Source organism: Phoenix dactylifera, chromosome 18 (genome assembly GCF_009389715.1).
Source record: "Phoenix dactylifera cultivar Barhee BC4 chromosome 18, palm_55x_up_171113_PBpolish2nd_filt_p, whole genome shotgun sequence".
Classification (NCBI taxonomy): Eukaryota; Viridiplantae; Streptophyta; class Magnoliopsida; order Arecales; family Arecaceae; genus Phoenix; species Phoenix dactylifera.
Window position 1 is genome coordinate 1,533,969 of NC_052409.1, and position 17,708 is coordinate 1,551,676.

General features: G+C 40.0%; 1 protein-coding gene, 1 long non-coding RNA gene and 1 other non-coding gene across 4 annotated transcripts; all 3 read right to left on the bottom strand.

The window, feature by feature from the left end:
• Positions 1–2,151: 2,151 nt before the first annotated feature.
• LOC103707032 (transcription repressor MYB4-like) lies at positions 2,152–4,172 on the bottom strand. The gene is made up of 3 exons (XM_039115335.1): positions 3,719–4,172; positions 3,423–3,552; positions 2,152–3,087 (listed from the first exon to the last, which is right to left on the bottom strand). The coding sequence occupies exons 1-3, from the start codon at positions 3,852–3,854 to the stop codon at positions 2,430–2,432; spliced, it is 924 nt and encodes a 307-aa protein (XP_038971263.1). The 5' UTR covers positions 3,855–4,172; the 3' UTR covers positions 2,152–2,429.
• An 8,645-nt stretch (positions 4,173–12,817) lies between these two features.
• On the bottom strand, positions 12,818–16,517 carry LOC120104383. 2 transcript variants are annotated; one of them, XR_005506792.1, is made up of 3 exons: positions 16,163–16,517; positions 13,081–13,359; positions 12,818–12,984 (listed from the first exon to the last, which is right to left on the bottom strand). It is a non-coding gene; the product is annotated as an uncharacterized LOC120104383 (long non-coding RNA). The 2 variants fall into 2 exon arrangements; XR_005506793.1 differs by having other exon boundaries at positions 12,818–12,996.
• Positions 16,394–16,496, bottom strand: LOC113462715. The gene has a single exon (XR_003385698.2). It is a non-coding gene; the product is annotated as a U6 spliceosomal RNA (small nuclear RNA).
• Positions 16,518–17,708: the final 1,191 nt, after the last annotated feature.

A 17,708-nucleotide genomic window follows, 5' to 3' on the forward strand; every position in this document is an offset into this window, starting at 1 on the left:
GTCTTGAAGAAATACCACGTCCATATAGTCTTGTTGAAATACTATCCACAGTAAGAAAAAAGTATAAGAGGAAAGCTTTTATCTTATTTTGTTTATTTTCTCACCCATACCTGTCTCTCTTTTAGATGTATAATCTTTATGAGGATCCATTGATAATGATTATTGGAGTAAGTTTGGCCTTTCATAATTTTAGGTCATATCTGTTGATTTCACTGCTAGTCTATTCAACTATTACTAATCCAATAAAGCTGCTCCTACCCATATGTAGGAGTCTAAATCTAGCTTATCTGGAGTTTTTTATCTGTAAGTGTAAGTTTGATCTTCTATATTGAATGATATAACAAAGGGATATATCATAGCAGTTAACCTTGCCTCATGTTTTTTTTAAAAAATTTTTTTGAGATTAGGAGAGACTAATTCCTACATTTTTACCTTGGATCTGTCCCTCCATCTGGATTAGAACCTTCAACCTCTTGCCTAAATAAAGGGTGATACCGTCCGAGTAAATGCTTGATGTCTCACTATGTTATAATTATGAGTGCCTTTGCACTTCAAAAGGTTTCTCATCGTTATACATATAGCTGGAATATTGTTCTGTTTAAGGGGCTTGCAGCGACTAACTTTAAAGAGTAAATGCTTAGTCCTTGGCAATTTTAACTTACTGCAGCCTATCCCACATTTTCTTTTTCTTGCAATCCATAGTCTATCACATATAATTATATCGAAACAGCTTATCAAATTTTACTGAATTGCATTACCTTGGTTGATGTAGTAAGTAATGTTTTTTTTTTTTTTTAGTAAAACGGTCGCTCATGTTAATCTAGCGCGAGTACAACCAACATAAGTAATGTTTAAATGTCACTTTTGTGTAGTAGTACTTGAAGAGAGAGGGAGAAGGGGTTTTTGCAGCCATTTTGTTCAATATAGATGGACCGGTGGATCAGATTGGAGTTTATTTTCAAAGGCTTCCTCGTGATTTCTTGGTTCTCGCTGGAATTTTTATCAAGTTTTTCTCATGCGTCTCCAAGTAGTAATGCGCGCAATGCATTGAGGTCCAACGTAGTCCTTGAAAGCCTTGTGGCAATCAAGATTTACCAAAATAGAACTACCAAGCATTTGACTCAACGGAAATATACTTCCATTTTTTTGTTATATTTCCAATCACTTCATCAAATCATCAGCTTCTTTGCTTCATTTCTGTATTCCATATTATTAATCAAGACAATCCAAAACATCTCAACCATGCACAAGTTAAACTACAAAAAAAAATTATGAACAAGTGAGGGGACAGTCAAAAAGAACCAAAGCAGCTATTTGGCCATGTAACGAATTGAAATTTAGAAGATTAGGATAAAAAAAACATCCATGAAGCTTGACTTATCCCTCATTGCTCCAACAAAACCTTAGGTCTTACAATTTGGTAACCCTGGCATACTCTTTCTGCTTTTAACCAGAGTGGGGTGGGACACCAATGCATTTGCCGCAATAAAATAATAGATTTTGATTTCCTCTCTCTCTCTCTCTCTCTCTCTCTTTCTGATGGGATCTTTGGTACAGAATTAGGATCACCTATACTTAGCAGCTACACACCGTGAGATGCACCTGCACCAAATCCAACGGTGGCAAGGGCAGTAGAACAGCTTGGCCAACCCCATATCTTGCCTTTTTATATGAGGTTTTGTTCTCCATCAATCTCTTCCGCTGCAGCTGTCCTCCTTACTTGCTGCTGAGAACTATTTACAGGTTTCAGTTTGTGGTTGTTTCTATCTTCTTTTGTTTTGGAACGAAGTGCCCCCCCAACCCCCTCCCCCACCAACAAAAATTGGAAAAAAAAAAAGGTTAACCTGACATCCCTCTTTGTTTGCTTTTATTGGGATTACAATTGATAACTGAGCATCACCTCGTATGTTGAAAGAGCTGCAGTGAGAATCTCAGTTCAAAACCAAAGCGTCAGCGTTATTATTACATTACAACAATCCATGCGAGATCTAAAACTTTGCATTTTAAACGACATTGGGATGCCTCCGATGCAATCCCAAGCCCCTAAACTTTCACCAAGTCCAAAGTCTCAAGTCTCCATACCAATCTAGTTCTGATTGGGTTCAAAAAAGAAAAAGGGATAAAGGTGGGCAAAGATAGGGAAAAAGGAAGGAAAGAAAGACATGAGTGTTTGGTTTTGAATCTCACAATGATGACCTCACGAGGTACAACCACTGCCACTGATGACTGAAACACTGCAAGGCATATGATATTCTTGAATGCTAAGCCCAAGGGGATTTCACCACACTCGCACACACAAACATCATGTCACAAAAGAGGAACTGCATACAAGAAAGCCAACACTCGCTTTAGCCTATGTACCGTCAAAGTCTTCCATCAGAACACACAGCCTTACCTCCAAAGAAAAAAAATTCTTGTAGTTACAGCAGTCAGTAGTAGTACATGGCCTTGCCCGGGGGTTTGAAGCTGATGTCCTTGGTTGTTGCACTGCTTAGATCATCCCCAAAGAGGCTGTTGCACCAGCTGTTTGGGCCAACCAATGGCTTAATCTCCTCAATATTGTACTCCAATGAGGCCTCACCATCGCCAAGAAATAGTTTCTGGGTTTCCTCCATCCCACCATAGAGAAAGCTCTCAAGAGATCGCATCTGTTGCCCACCATTACAAAGCTCATAGTCGACGACATTACTCCCATAGCTGATCTGAGTGCAACTCCCATCAGAGGAGCTGCAGCTCTGCTCACTCCCAAAGATGAGGAGGCTGCTACTGTCCTTCACTTGACATTGATGCATGGAACCTTGTGGGAGAGGGGAGGAGAAAGTGGTGGCCGACATAGGGGTCGGGAGATATTGGGAGATTTGCATGCCTTCAAGGCTTGGTGGCGATGAGAATGAACCAGTCCTGATCTCGGGAGGATATGGGAAGAATTGCTGCTGCTGCTGCTGCTCCAGCTGCTTCTGCAGCTGTTGATGGGTTTTTCTTTGGGATGGTGGAAACCCCAAAAGCTTCTTCTTCAGTTTGGAGTTCCAGTAGTTCTTGATATCATTATCTGTCCTTCCTGGCAGCTGGGAAGCGATGATGGACCACCTGTACTCGAGAGAGGAAAAGCAAAGGAATTTTGGTCCATAAGAACCACCACTAGTCTTTTGGGAAAGGAAACTATCCTTTTGCGGTAGACTTTAATTGAGTAGCTAGTGATGAGAATGATACATCGGCATGCATGCAGGATATGCCTAAATTTAGAAGATCCTTTTCTTCCATGCAAACTTTGCTAAAAATACACAAGGGTCGGGGTTCCTTTTGTTTTGTCTCATTTTACTTTGTTTCGAGTCATAGCCAAGGAAGGATAGATGAGAAAAAAAGAAAAGAGACAGAAGAGCAAGCAGCGAGATATTTATGGAAGATATATAAAATTACTTCACCTGCTTCCAATGGTAGCATAAAGGTTGCAGATTATCCTGTCCTCATCATCAGTGAAGTCCCCATGCTTAATGTTGGGTCTCAGATAGTTGAGCCATCTCAACCTGCAGCTCTTGCCACATCTGTTCAAACCTGCTCAAAAAACCAACCAAATAATACACCTGTAAACAGAAAACAAAAAAAGAAGAAGAAAATTGGAGCAAGAGACCTCTCTCTCTCTCTCTCTCTCTCTCTCTCTCCACCCACCTACTTAAAGATGGAAAAAACTGGATCAAAGAGAGAAAGTCCAAGGTCTTACCAGCTTTGTGAGGGAGAGCAATCCAATTGCCACCAGTGCCATACTTCTCCATATACTCCTTGAGCTGTCTATCTTCCTCTGGAGACCAAGGACCTTTCTTCACAATGGCTTTGTCGCAGCATGGAGCCCTCCCCATGTCTCTCAGATGCGAAGCCCTGTGGCTCCTCCACTCCCCCTTTCGCCTTCTGGCTTGTGATAAGCTCTCGGAAGGAGACACTGGCTGTGGCTTAGAGAGGGAGATTGCAGAGGTATATAAGGAAAGAAAGGAGACGGAAATGTTAAAAGAAGTCAAACGATAGCCTGTCAGCTGGTTTCAATCACACTTCCTTCCTCTGCTGGCTGTGGCTCTCTCAGTCTTTTAGCCTCATAAGGCTTGCCATCATGTATAAATGTAGGAGTGCCTACACTTCCGGAGGGCCTCCATCTACCTAAGCCTCTGCTTCCCCCAGTTTTATTCTCCCTTTACTTCATATCCCCAGAACCAAAAGGCATGGGTAATATCACGAGTGGGTAAAGGTGGATGGAAGTGGGGCCTTTGGATATTGTGACATCTTTCGAACCTCAGCCTATGTGCGATACTAGAATGTAGCCTTTGAGACCCACCTTATTCTGTCCCCAGCCACATGCACCCTGATGACAAACGAGAGAGTTGTATATTAATGTCTCTATACACCTCCTTACAAGGCTTTTGTTTGTGTCCCGAGCATGTAAACTAGATTGACACCGTATAAAAATGACCACATTGAGTTAGTTTTGTACCGCTGGACTAACAGGGTCACGCTAGAAGAGGATTCATATCCATCTCAAACATCAGCTAAATCACATAGATACCAACTCCCAAAAAAAAAAAAAACAAGGAATTTAATGCTTCGTACAAGTAATGGGTTTGCATCATGTTGAAGTGACTCAAAATTTTCGAGTAATTGCAGCAAACATAATTGTTCGGAATTTGCAGGGTTTACAGCCTAGTATAGGCTAGAGGTCCCTTCTAATTAAGACGCATTCAACGCAAAAGTAGTTTTTCTTAAGTTAATTAATCTATTTATTTAAACAACAAAAAAAGGTTGGTTTCCTCCCATCTTTATTTACCAGATGTAAATAACAAACAAGAAGCCTGCACTAGGGCCCAAGATTATAGTATATATATATATATATATATATGTATATATATATATATATACACACCATAATCTATAAAAGATTCCACCGAGACTGAAAGACACAGCAATATCTACCAAACATAACAAAAGGAAAGAAATAAAGAGCCTCACGAGTTCTACACAAGAAAGATGCAGTGGAAAAACACTACCATCATCTAGTTCATGGTGCAAAGCATAAAACAAAGTTTACTTCTTGATCAGATGTAGTGTCGGTGAACTTTCAGATTTATGATGACTGCTGCATGGGTTCATTAGAATATGCATGATGCACGTACGTAGAACAAACTCTCAAACTCTAGCTGATATTATCTATTTTATGCTGCTTTCTATTGAAGATAACTCGTATCCTAACAGTATAATGCTTTTATCGAAGAATTAAATTAATCATCGTTTAAACAAAAGCATCACCTATTTCCTCATCGAATAAAAAGAATAAGAAAATGTATCACCTAACTGCAATCAACTAGATTATGCCCCTGTTTCATATACTTTCAACTTCTATGTTTTTCCTCTTCTTTTTTTTTTAACTGAAACTTTCAAACTTCTATGTTTCGTGACCTGCTGAGATAGCCGAAGGACCCCACATAACATATCAATCAGACATACTGGGTTGGTATCTAAGTCGCCTCCGTTATTTTTGAATGGAAGGATTTTGAAGATTAGTTGTGACGATAATATTCCTCCCAATATCAAGTTACAGCAGCATGAATGGACATCCCAACTTCCAAACAACCTCATGCATGAAAGAAAAATAGTCCCTTCGACAAATGACTGCCAACGGTGTCCAAATTTTGCATTAACTAGATCATCAAGAACAAAAGAAAATAAGGTACTCTTCTAAAACAATGGCAACGACCATTGAAACCTCCAATCAAGTCTCTTTCTTGTTGCCTGCATGTTGCCTTCTATGTCAAGGGATTTGGTGATTACCTCAACAACCAGCAGGATATGATGGACGTTCGATGCTCAGCATTGACCCATGCAAGAGCAAGTACATGAAGCAAATGGAGCATACAACTGAGTCACTGGAAGCAATTCATTCTCACTCTCTTCATTGGTTTGTCTCGTGTTTCTGACTCCAATAAAGTAATCGTCCAGGTTGGTTTGGACACCAAACAGGTCTGCTTTTCGCCCTAAATGCCTGCTCGACAGAGAGTGCTGCCTTGCCAACAAGGGTAGAGCGACGCATACCAACTTGGTAGAGCACATCAAGCAACGTCGCAGCCATTAGTTGTTGCTTCGATGATTAAGAAATTGCAAAAGTGAGTGGTCGCGTTAATTAATTCCATTCTGAGAAGGCCATTAGTTGCTGAAAAAATGATTTGAGTCCCTGTCAAGTAAAGCCATCTTTCACCATGTCAATCCACTGTTGCATTGGTTCACATCCTGTACAAGGTGGAAAATCATGTCTGAGACGAAGTAGTTGGTGGTGAGTATTATAGCCACAAAAGGAAAGGCACCAGTATTAAAAATTCAGCTATGCGAAGATTGGATGGATGAATAAGATTAGTTGCATTACAAAAAATAAAAATAAAAAATAAAAAATAGCCTTCTTCAGCGCTTTTTAGAGTTTGTACTAATGCTTATAAGTGTCGATAATTTTTGTGCCGATGCTTCCAAAAGCGTTGCACAAGCGTCGGACAGGTGGAGATGAAAATTTTTTCTGTTGACGCTTTCAAAAAGCGTCGGTATAAACTATAGCTATGCCGATGCTTATATGCGTCGGCCCATTTTGGAGTCCAACAATGCTAACAAGTGTCGGTAGAAAGCGAAAATAGGCGGACGCTTATAAGCGCCGGTCCATTTTGGAGTCCACCGATGCTAACATGTAATCACCCCTAATTACCCCTAATCAAATCAAAGGCTCAAAAGCAATTCCATTCAAGTAGAGATCAGCTTACAATTTAATCACCCTTAATCAGATCTTCTAACACCCCAAGAAACTCAATTCTTTTGGAATACATCAATGAAAAATCTAACTACATTCTAAATCAGATTTTGTAGTATGAGTCAAGAGCTCAAATGGTGGCACAAATTATAAGATGATGCATAGTGCAATACCTTGGGCAGAGGCGGACCTCGATCGATCGGGGCTTCAGACCGATCGGTCGACGCTAGAGAGGAGGGAGGAGGAGAAGATTCTCAGGCGGACGCGAATCTCGATCGAGGCTTGAGGGCTGGTCGGTTGGTGCTGGAGAGGAGGGAGAAGGAGAAGATTCTCGGACGGAGGCGAAACTCGATCAAGGTTTGAGGGTCGGTCGGTCGGCGCTAGAGAGAAGGGAGGAGGAGATCGATTGGGGCATCGGGTCGGTAGATGGGCGCCAGAGAGGAGGAAAAGGGGGCTAGGGCTTAGAAATGAAGCCTTCAAGTTGATTGGGCTGGGTTAAGGAGGCATGTGGCCTCCGATGACGCTTATAAGCATCGTAAGAGTCGTCTTAGGTCTAGGCCTCCGACGACGCTTATAAGCTTTATCTTAGGCTAGGCCAATACGTGGAGGATGGCCTTCGATGATGCTTATAAGCGTCATCTTAGGTTGAGGCCTCCGTCGTTGCTTATAAGCATCGTCTTAAGCCCGGTTGACTCCGGCGATACTCTATAGTGTCGTCTACTCTCCATGCCTGAAATTTTGATGTTGGAGCCAAAATTGCCGATGCTTCTACCTAGCATCGGCTTCTTGTAATCGAAAAAACATGCTTTTCTTGTAGTGTTGAATTGCTGAATACCTTGGCTTCTCCATTTAGACCAAGCTCGAACTACTCTCTTTTAACATACTATGCACGAAAGCTAACTGGATTCCTTCATCTCCACTTTAGACAAAACTTTCTTGCATCTGAGACGTGCGAACAAAGAGAATGGAACTGTAACCAACCATTAGCAATTAAAAGGTCCAAACGACAAATCTATATCATTTTTCCACCAAGCAGTTTATACGATCAATGAGGTTGCAACTTCAAATATTGGATCAAGCTACTCCTGGGAATTCTGATAATTGGTCAAGATCTTCAGATATCAGCTGATATCATGAAGTAAATTTGATAATGACAAAAAAAAAAAAAATATTCGATGGGTGATATTATTACTATAAATGCCAAAGTCCAAGCAATGCTATATTGATATATCAGCTGAGATATCGACCAATTAAATATGCATGGGTACATACAACTGGTTCTAAAGAACTTTAGAGTTCATCTATTATTGAGGACAGGGAGGCAAAGACGCTCGTCAAATTAAACAAAGGAAGCCAGGGAGAAAGAGAACCATGGATCTTCCCCCGTTTACTTCTCTGTACTATAAAGAAGGCGGTGGTGGGGTGGCGGATTGGAATCTTATGAACCATTACATTGTTTAAGAGTTCTGTTTTTAACTGCTAGCCAATGACATTTCTTGACTGCTGTCTTGGCTGATCAGATAATAAGCTTTCCATAATTACTATATATTCATCTGCTTAAACACTTGTTCCTGCAAAAAGAACATCTAAAGAAGCACTTAAAATAGCAATAGCTACAACTATTAAGTGGAATGTAGACCTAGCCGTGCCAATTCATCCCCCTGAAGTCATCATTGAATCATACCTTCTAAAAGAAACCAACTCAAGGTAAGCATTTCATATGAGAACCATCATTAAATCAGTTCAACTAAGATTTGAAGTTGGGACTTCAGGTCTGCTGGCCGCCATCCATTCCCCTTGAGTCTAGAAAAGAGAAAAGAAGCTCTTAGCTTTGATGGTCTTCATGCAATAAAGAAGTATGAGAGGAAGGCACCTCAAGAGTCCAGTAGATGAACTATTGTTGTGTGAGGATCCGTATGGGCATATGTTTAGTCCCACATCAGTTATTCGCTGAGGAGATCTTGGGTATTTATACAGAATTAAGGAACCCAAAAAATACCTTCCAATTAGTTATTTTGGGGTGAGATTCTGGGTTGTGACACATAATATCAGAGCGAACTCGGCCCTAGCTTATGTGGACAAAAAGACACTCCAGCACAAGTTAACGAAGGCTAACTACAAGCCCATCATGGTGCTTGTGATTAGATTTAAATGGATTTGAACTTTTAGTCTGATGAGGACGTCGAGGCTTGAACGGAAGGAGCATGTGAGAATCTGTGCAGGAGTGTGCTTAGTCCCACATCGATTATTCATCGAGGAGATCTTGGGTATTTATACAGGACTAAGGAACCCAAAAAATACCTTCTGATTAGCCACTTTTGGATGAGGTCCTGAGTTGTAGAAAAGGAAAAAAAAAGAGAAGAAGATGATAAAGAAAAGAGAGATTATCAAAACGATTTGTCATGCAAGTTAATTGTCCGTAAAGTATGAGCGTTGCAAACATGCCAATATGTATGTAATCAGAAAACTTGGTTATCATTAAAGAAATTTGTAAATATTGATAATGTTTTTTATTGTAAGGTAGAAAAAAAAAAGAGATTTATGGAAACTGTTGATTGTTCATGTATAGATTATCCGAAATTAATTTACCCTACAATCATAGGAACAGAATTCCAGCACTCATCATCCAATTCTTCTTCCATCAAAATGGGGCTAGCTAGCTAGGGAGAAACTGAGACCTCCTCCTAAATAACAAAAGGAAAAAAAAAAAACCTAGAGTAGTTAGTGGTAAGGCAATACAAAATCCACCATCTAAATTTCTACAAAAACAAAGCCAGTGAACTTAATATTGCCACAAGCAGAATTTTACACAGATTGAAAATTAAAGCATTGTCCTTATAGAGAATTTTTCTCCCCCCCCCCCCCCCTCCCTTTTTTTTGGTTTGTTTGAGATGAAGGGAGGCTTAGCCACCCAAAACACAAGTCTTGAATTCTTTAATAACAGCTACCAATCGAAGGAATTAGCATTTTTCTACATTAGTTGATAACCATATGGTCTGTGCATGCGCTCTTTTTTTTTCTTTTTTTTTTTCTCTAAAAGGTTTAACAAGTTTCTTGTTACGTACTGTATTTTAAAAAATAATAAATATTTATCGCAAGACAAACAGTACTACTAACTGGATTGCTTTCTACGCAGCTCATCACTTCTGAGATTTATTCAAGAAAAATCATGTGTCTGCCCTTTTTTTTTGCTAATTTTATTTTTTTAATTTTATTGATCGCATCCACACCTATCATGTGTGAGAGACTGTTGTACCAAATAATAATAAATTAAGGCCAAGTCCGCATCACATACAAAGATCACCATATAAAAAAAAGGTGAATTGTGTTGATGGGATAGAGCTACCCCACTTGCTACCTAGACACTATCATGGAATCTTTAACAAAACAAGCATGGCCACCATTATAAAATGAGACCCATGTCCATCAACCACAAAAAGAGTCACATAGCTTCATTAAAATATTAGTGTCGTCACTTGCATTGACTCTGTGAGCAACGAATCTACACTAAGCGTTCGGTTCCCTTTTGTTCCTTTTGCACTTTGTGGGTGGCAGATCAGAGAGGAAAATTTGCAGGCTGCAATGCCCGGAAAAAAAAAAACAAGAAAAAGAAAACCAACACATGGACATTGCCCACCACAAAACCATTCGGTGGAGAGAGTTATCATACATTGATGCCAGCCCGGTGGTACCTTGCAAGTTATTGTGTCTGAACTTTGGGGACTCTGGCTTCAATTACCTTCTGCCTGCTCATTTAGATATTCTCCCATCCATGATCCAAATATCACACGAATATCCCTTCTTTTTTTCTTCTTCTTCCTCCCTTGACAATAGATATCGCATGTATCTCTTGGCAAGGCATTTAGAAATCTATAAAGTTGCTTACTCAATTAACTACTCTACTTAAAATATAGAATAATTTACAAAAAATTTTCTAAAGTTTATGTTTTTTATCCTTGCAACTAATGATTTGTAACATCTAGCATTATAAGTTAATAATTTAACTAATATTCTACTAAATTATGGATTAAATTATTGGATAAAAATAAGCCGTAGAAGTATATTTTTCAAATTTTTAGGTGTAAGTGTAACTTATTATTAATCCTAAAAACTTTTTGTAATTTATTTATAAATGTACGTGCATATAGAAAATAAGAATAGATTATTTTATCTGTAAAGACTAGTATATATATTCATTAAACAACCTCCTATCTGCCACGGTGAAAAAAAAATAAGCAACTGAAGAAGTGTTCTTGTCTGTTGTATAAATAAATGGCCGTATGCAGTTTGATGGTATCCAACGATCAGTAAACAATGCCAGAGACTAAATGATTGACGTTAAGAACTAGAGAATACGGGGCCACATGAGCATATATATATATAGAAGTAATTGAGTCACATTTTAGAATAAAGAACCGTGTGCTTGGATCGCAAGCCTCCCTATACATAATTTCACAATTTTTTTCTGGGCATAGTTTTTCTCATCATTGAGTCTTTTGGCACTTCAAGAAAAATTATAAGAATCAGAACCCATGCCCGGATCATGCCCCTCTCCTCCCAAAGCCATGCAAACGTCTAAGATGAATCCTATCCAGTCACTAAAATAGTTTTTTTATATATATGACAACAACTTTTATATAGAAATCCAAGCCGGAAATCACCAGACCCCATTCAAATGAATGGGAGATTTAAAAAAAGATTGGTTGCCTCCTGACTCCAAGAACATGTTGCTGCTGCTAATGGTCATAGGCAGCAGAACAACTAATGCACTTGGGTCACCAAATACAGTGGCACGTCGGAGGGAGCGTCAGCATCACAGAAGATATGAAGTTGGTCGAGAGAGATTGCTTCTGCGAGGTGATGTCAGTACTCGCGTTTGCCTCGGGAAGGGCCAGGCTGTGAAACAAAGGCAGTGGTAGAAAGACAGAGACAGAGAGAGAGAGAGAGAGAGAGCTTTGTCCCATCCCGTCCATCCACCTATCGACTTCCCATTCGATTAAAACTTCTGAGAAACCCGCGCAGAGTGGGAAAACTAATGCAGGCGCAGTGTTGGATTCCCATTTTCCCATGAAGATTGGACGTTGCCAGTAGCCCCACCCACAGATGCTGTCAACTCAAAACAATTGTATATTTCTCCATTTCTGTTGTTTATTTCTGCTCTCATGGCACTACCTGACTAATCCAGAAAGCTTCATCAAGACTCAAGAGAGAGGAAACAGAGCTAGACATGGGGAAAAACTATGAAACAGTAGCACCATAAAATGGTGACTTGACAGACAAGCTCCATTGCATTTCTCAGTGCAACAAACCATGTTACATGCACCTACTAGATCCCAGTATTAGACTACGACTTTATTGTTTTTTTTTTTCTGAAAAAAAAAGAAAAAAAAAAAAAAAAAAAAAAGGTAAAAAGAACTTCATCCATTGTAGCAACCCCCACCGAGCTCTCTTTCCGCTGAAGAATATTCGATATAAACTACATATTTACTCACACCCTTCCCACCTACGAAAAAGTCCCAACCAACATAACAACCCCTTCCACGTGTGAGTACGCCACATTAGCACTATCTAAATATCGACCAAACCAGATAGTGACTCCATCCGGACAAACCATGCGAGAGATATCTGATCTCCGCATTTAATCGATACCCGTACGTTTCGAACCTAGGTCACTCCGGTAGAATCTTAGCTTCCGTTCCAACCATACTACCACCCCGATGGTGACAACGGCTCCTTTTCGCCAATGGTCTGGTCGATAGAGCCTTTAACAATGAACTAAAGATGGAGTGATTAAGATCAATAACCAAAGTTGCGATGGGAGAGCTTAACATGCCTGTTCCTGAGACCATCCAGATTTTAGTATCACCCTAACACCTATCGGACCCCAACCACATATAGGGACTGACTGGGCTTGTCCGAGTCAGGCTAATCCCTAGGTTACGCCTGGTCTATAACAGGCTTAGGGACAACCCTTGGATTTGGGCTAGGGCTAGATAAATGAAGGTTGATTACAAAACGACCGGATCAAACATAGACAAGCTAACAAGCTCATTAGCTACGATAGTATATAATTACCATGGCAATGTACAATAATCGTCGGCAGGCGCACTTGGGATTGATTCTGTTCAAACAAAAAAGTCCAGATTATGTGTTTTGATTGCAACTCGAACATACCACTACTAGGATGCTATGCAGCCTTCACAAGAATCACCCACAAGCTGCACAAATCACTGCCCGATGGTAAGCCAACATAGGCTTCTCCTCCTAGGAGTAAACAATCCTTAATCCAATTTATTATTAATAAATTCTTTTACCATCAATTTGGAGGTCACTCGTGCATCGTTGAGTGGCAAGGCTAGGCCGGTGCAGAAGCATGGCCTGGTCCAAGCTAGCCATGGCTAGCCCATAATATTCTGCAAGATCCCAGCTTGGGCCAAGCAAATATAGTTTCTTCTGAATGAAAACAGACTGAAATAGGTGGGATTTTCATGGGTAAATCGAGTTTCATCATGACTTACAGAACATTTTGTGCTGCCGACTAAGAATCCATTTGTTAGGGGAAATCTTGCCTCAGGATATGTCCTCTTGTTCATCTGCAAGAAACAAAAACATTTTCAGAAGAGAGAGCTTTCAAGAGCTAGATGTCAGGGCCTACCATGCTAGGGACATGGACAGCAAGCTTTATCTCTTCAATGCCAAATGACTCGGATACACATAACAAACACAAGTAGCTTTATTTGCAGTGATCTATTATGCAGTAAGAAATTGTACATTGATTCCCCACACAAAAATACGACCTGTGGACCAACCATGAGCCGATGATTGAAGGCCGCTGCTGCTATGAAGAATCCATCAGTATTCTGATCTTTCATGACATCATAAATCTAATGAGGAATAGTTATTTGAAACAACTCCCATCTTGCTGCCTCAAACTCATCCAAACACAGTTCTCTGAATTTCAACTCTTTTTCCACAAGATTCAGAATAATGCTTCGAGGACTCTTCGATGTGCAATTAGTTTCTAGATTACTCTGCTCGCCATAATAGAACATGGGTCTTATGCTCTGCCGAAATGAGCCAGAAAGTGCAATTTATTTTGGCATTTTTTTTATTATAAGTATTGTAGCATAACCATGCAAATTTTAAAATGCTACCCAATAAAAAAAGGAAAAAAATGATGCTGGAAAAATACTGGGTACAACAGTATTCCTGGATTCTACTCAGCCAGTTTTCCATGATACATATATAGGGGGGGTCAAAACGAACAGAGCAGTTTGAGCTTAAATCAAGCTCGATTTGAAGCTAAACAAACGAAGCTTGTACTAGCAAAAATAGACTCAAAAATAATTTCAAGCCGAGCCAAAATTTGATCCAGCTCGACTCAAGCTCGGCTCCGTAAGGCTCAACAGTAAAAACAAGTTGCCTAGGGTAATTTTCTTCTTGAGACAATAAAAGCAAAGCTTTACAATAAACTAAAAACGTAACATGAAGCAAAGACCTTACTACCAAATTGTGCGAGATCAGCTCTTGTTCGTTACAGTCAAAGAAACCAACATAGAAGTTTGAATGTGGAAGCAGCCAATCCAATTAATCATTTGTAACATGAAGGTTTAAGTTTGGTAAGGTTTGCTGCTCGTTGATCCCCCCATTGATGTTTAAGCTGAAGCTACCTAGCCTGGAGACCGAATAACAAGATGAGCCAGCAGAGGTAATGCCCTGAATGCTGGTTTTAATTTTTTCCATCATTCATGAGGCAGAAAGCTCTGAATCGATCTCGATGCTGGATAAGTAATTTAGATTCCTTAGATTTATACTTTTACAAAATCTCACAATCTAAGCAAATGAACAGGATGTTCTTAAGACTGCAAACTCTTTTAAGCAAAAACTCATGGATTTGAATTGCTTAATCTCTAATTTTCAGACTTTCGCTCTCCCAGATTTATCTGCCTTTTCAGGAAGCAAGCATATATTGTTATGAACTTCATAACTACAATAATCTGGTTGAGAACACTGTTCTGTTCCTCAATCTCAATCAACATCTAATATCTAGCTGCAAAACCTGACATGGGAAACCAGAAAGAAATTGTAGATTCACAAAGCATCCATATCATACTCATGAAAGGTCAGAACATAAAATGAAGCACATGAATTCCAGGCTCATGATAGATCACAAAGGCTGAGAAAGGACATGAGTTGAAGTGCTAAACAGAAACGGCATAAAAACATTAAAAAGAGAAATTGAGCAAGACGAGAAAATTAATGCATTAGCGATGATGCCGCTCTTGAAATCCCCTGCAAATACTGAAAAGTTGAAGAACATGTACTTAAAATATGATTATTTCATTACATCCACTCTACTTCCTAAGATGACAAAAAACTAAAATTAGCCATGCAACTTCTGAAGTGTCTTATACAGCATCCAGCCATCCACGCAGCCAAAAGTTACATGTATTGGCCTCGTTATCGTTTTAGTGGATTTTGTAGCCCAAATTGGTGCCTTGGTCAGCTAACTCAGTGAAAAATTTAAATTATAAATCATTCTGTAACGATCGTTTCTTCTGAATTGAAATGACAAAGGTAACTTCGAATTGTTGACATCATCATTTTGAACCGCCTGCGTCCTCGAAGTTTATTCTTTCAGTGTTCAGAGATTAGTTTTTAATCTGTTTTAATTTTTTTTCAAAAAATTCTCTAGCATCTCCATGTCTTTCTCCTAAGATTCATTCTAAATTACAGATATCCTCACTAGCCAAATTGACCCCACATCTCAAATTTGCGACAACGGTCACTAATATATTATCACCAATTTGGTTGCTTGATGGCTGCTATACGCAGATTATTTCCACCATTAAAGTTATTAGTTAAATTCATCAGTTCAAACAGAAATTCTCAGTAAACTGCTTCTATAAGATGTCATTACACATAGCTCAAGCAATGAACAAGGCATCTGACAACAGTTTTGGAGTATCAACCAACTAAAACATAATATTGCAAAAACAAAAAAGTGCACAAATACGAACGAAAACACTTCTTACAGCATATGACAGAGTGAGCTGCAAAAGTCAAACAAGAGATTCGCCAACCACACTGCATAAAAGTAGCAACCCTGCAGATAAGCTTCTTCTTGCCAGATAGAATCTTTAAGCATAAAATAAATAAGCAGTGTAGGTATATGCTGTAGTACTGGAAGCAAGGGAATCATGTTTGCAATAATTCAATATACTTTGGGGACAAAGGCTTGAAACCCAGATAGATGCAATCACTCCTCCTTCAAGGATACAGAAACAGGTGTATATTTTTCCCAATAGGCCAAAATCAAATGAAAAAGGAAAAAGAACCGCAGTAAAAAAAAAATCTAGGGTTTCACTTGGTCCCACTAGGGCAAGGATTGCCTACCTTGTAGGAGGGTACGGAAGACGAAGACGAAATCCCCAACCATGCCCAGTGTCCCGCCATGGCCGGATTTAATCTGATAAACCAAGAAATCGAGGGGGGACCCGAAACAAATTAGAAGGGCGTGGAGAGGAAGAGCCGAAATCCCCAACCATAGGTAGAAAAAAAACGAAGGGCATTGAAAGACGTGGAGAGGAAGACGCCCGCCAGGATAGCAATCGGAAATTGGGGAAAAAAAATTTGGACCATTTCTCGATTTATGCGTGTCATCCTTGCGCAGGGGCCATGCTAATCTTCTCTGTATCGTTCCAATTTTATCGGATGTCTCCGAAGAGACGCCACGACGTCTCCATCTTTGCAATAAGGGTTAAGGAAATATATTTTACTTTCTCAATGTGGGACTAAACGGACGCACCCGTCCGGTCGACCCACCTAGTGGTAGGCCGACTTTAGTCTAACTGAGCCCACCGAGAGCCCAATCTTCATAGTTCAAACGTAGAATTAACCACAAATGATCTGAAAAGAAGAAATTTAATGAAAAAAAAAAAAGAAATGAGACTCCTGTCCCGTGATTGATGAAGTTGCTAGCCTTGGCTTGGGCCATGATGACAGATAAAAATCTTCCCAAGGACTGAGCTTAGCCAGGTTAGAACTTGGATGGGCCATCCTGGACCCATACGTAAGGTGGCTTCTGCATGAATCCGGACGGCATTGGAGGCACCTGGGCTCTTGGAGGCTTCATGGAGCAGAGCAAACATATGGTCCAGAGAAGAAATTGTAGAGAGACACCCGAACCAAAGACTGGTGCGACACGACGAGGACCCCCACCACGGCAGCATTCAATTCCCCCACCAGGAAGGCTGCAGAGATTTAGAGGAGAAAGATGAGCACTGAGGAGATGAGGGGGAATTAAGGGTGGATCTTTTCTTCAGACCTAAGTGGTGTTGCTTTTTTTTTTTTTTTTTTTTTGGCTAAAAACGGCATTCATATAGTTATCACATGAGTACAATTTGCTAAATCAAAAGAAAGAAAATGATACAGAGGGTGGGATATATCTTCGACTCTGATCCAAATCACTCCATCCGAATGCCGGACCACAAAGAAGGCGATGTAGCGTGTTGCTGCTTTAAAGAGCACGTAAGGCAAGCCACCCAATCCGACCGCCCGGCTTCGCAAGAGAATTTTCATCTGCCTGTGGATTTGGAAAGCAACCTCTTGTCCTCCTTCTTCCTCCTGTCGCTCTCCATGCGGGCCGGCTTGCATGCACTGCAAGCCGGCCTGCATGGATTTGGAAAGCAACCTCTTGCGGCCGGCTTGCTTACATGCATGCACTGCTTCTCCTCTCAATCATCGCGCATCCATCCTATCTATCTTGTAAGCTGTGTCCTCCATGATAAATGGAAAAACTAGTAAATAATTGATATAAAAATATCTCTCACAAAAAGTAATATACAAACAAAAATTAATGTTTTTTATGGAAAAAATGATGCGAATACCATCATTCACATCCAAAAATAATCTCTCTGAAGAGCAAGTGTTGAGGAGAGGG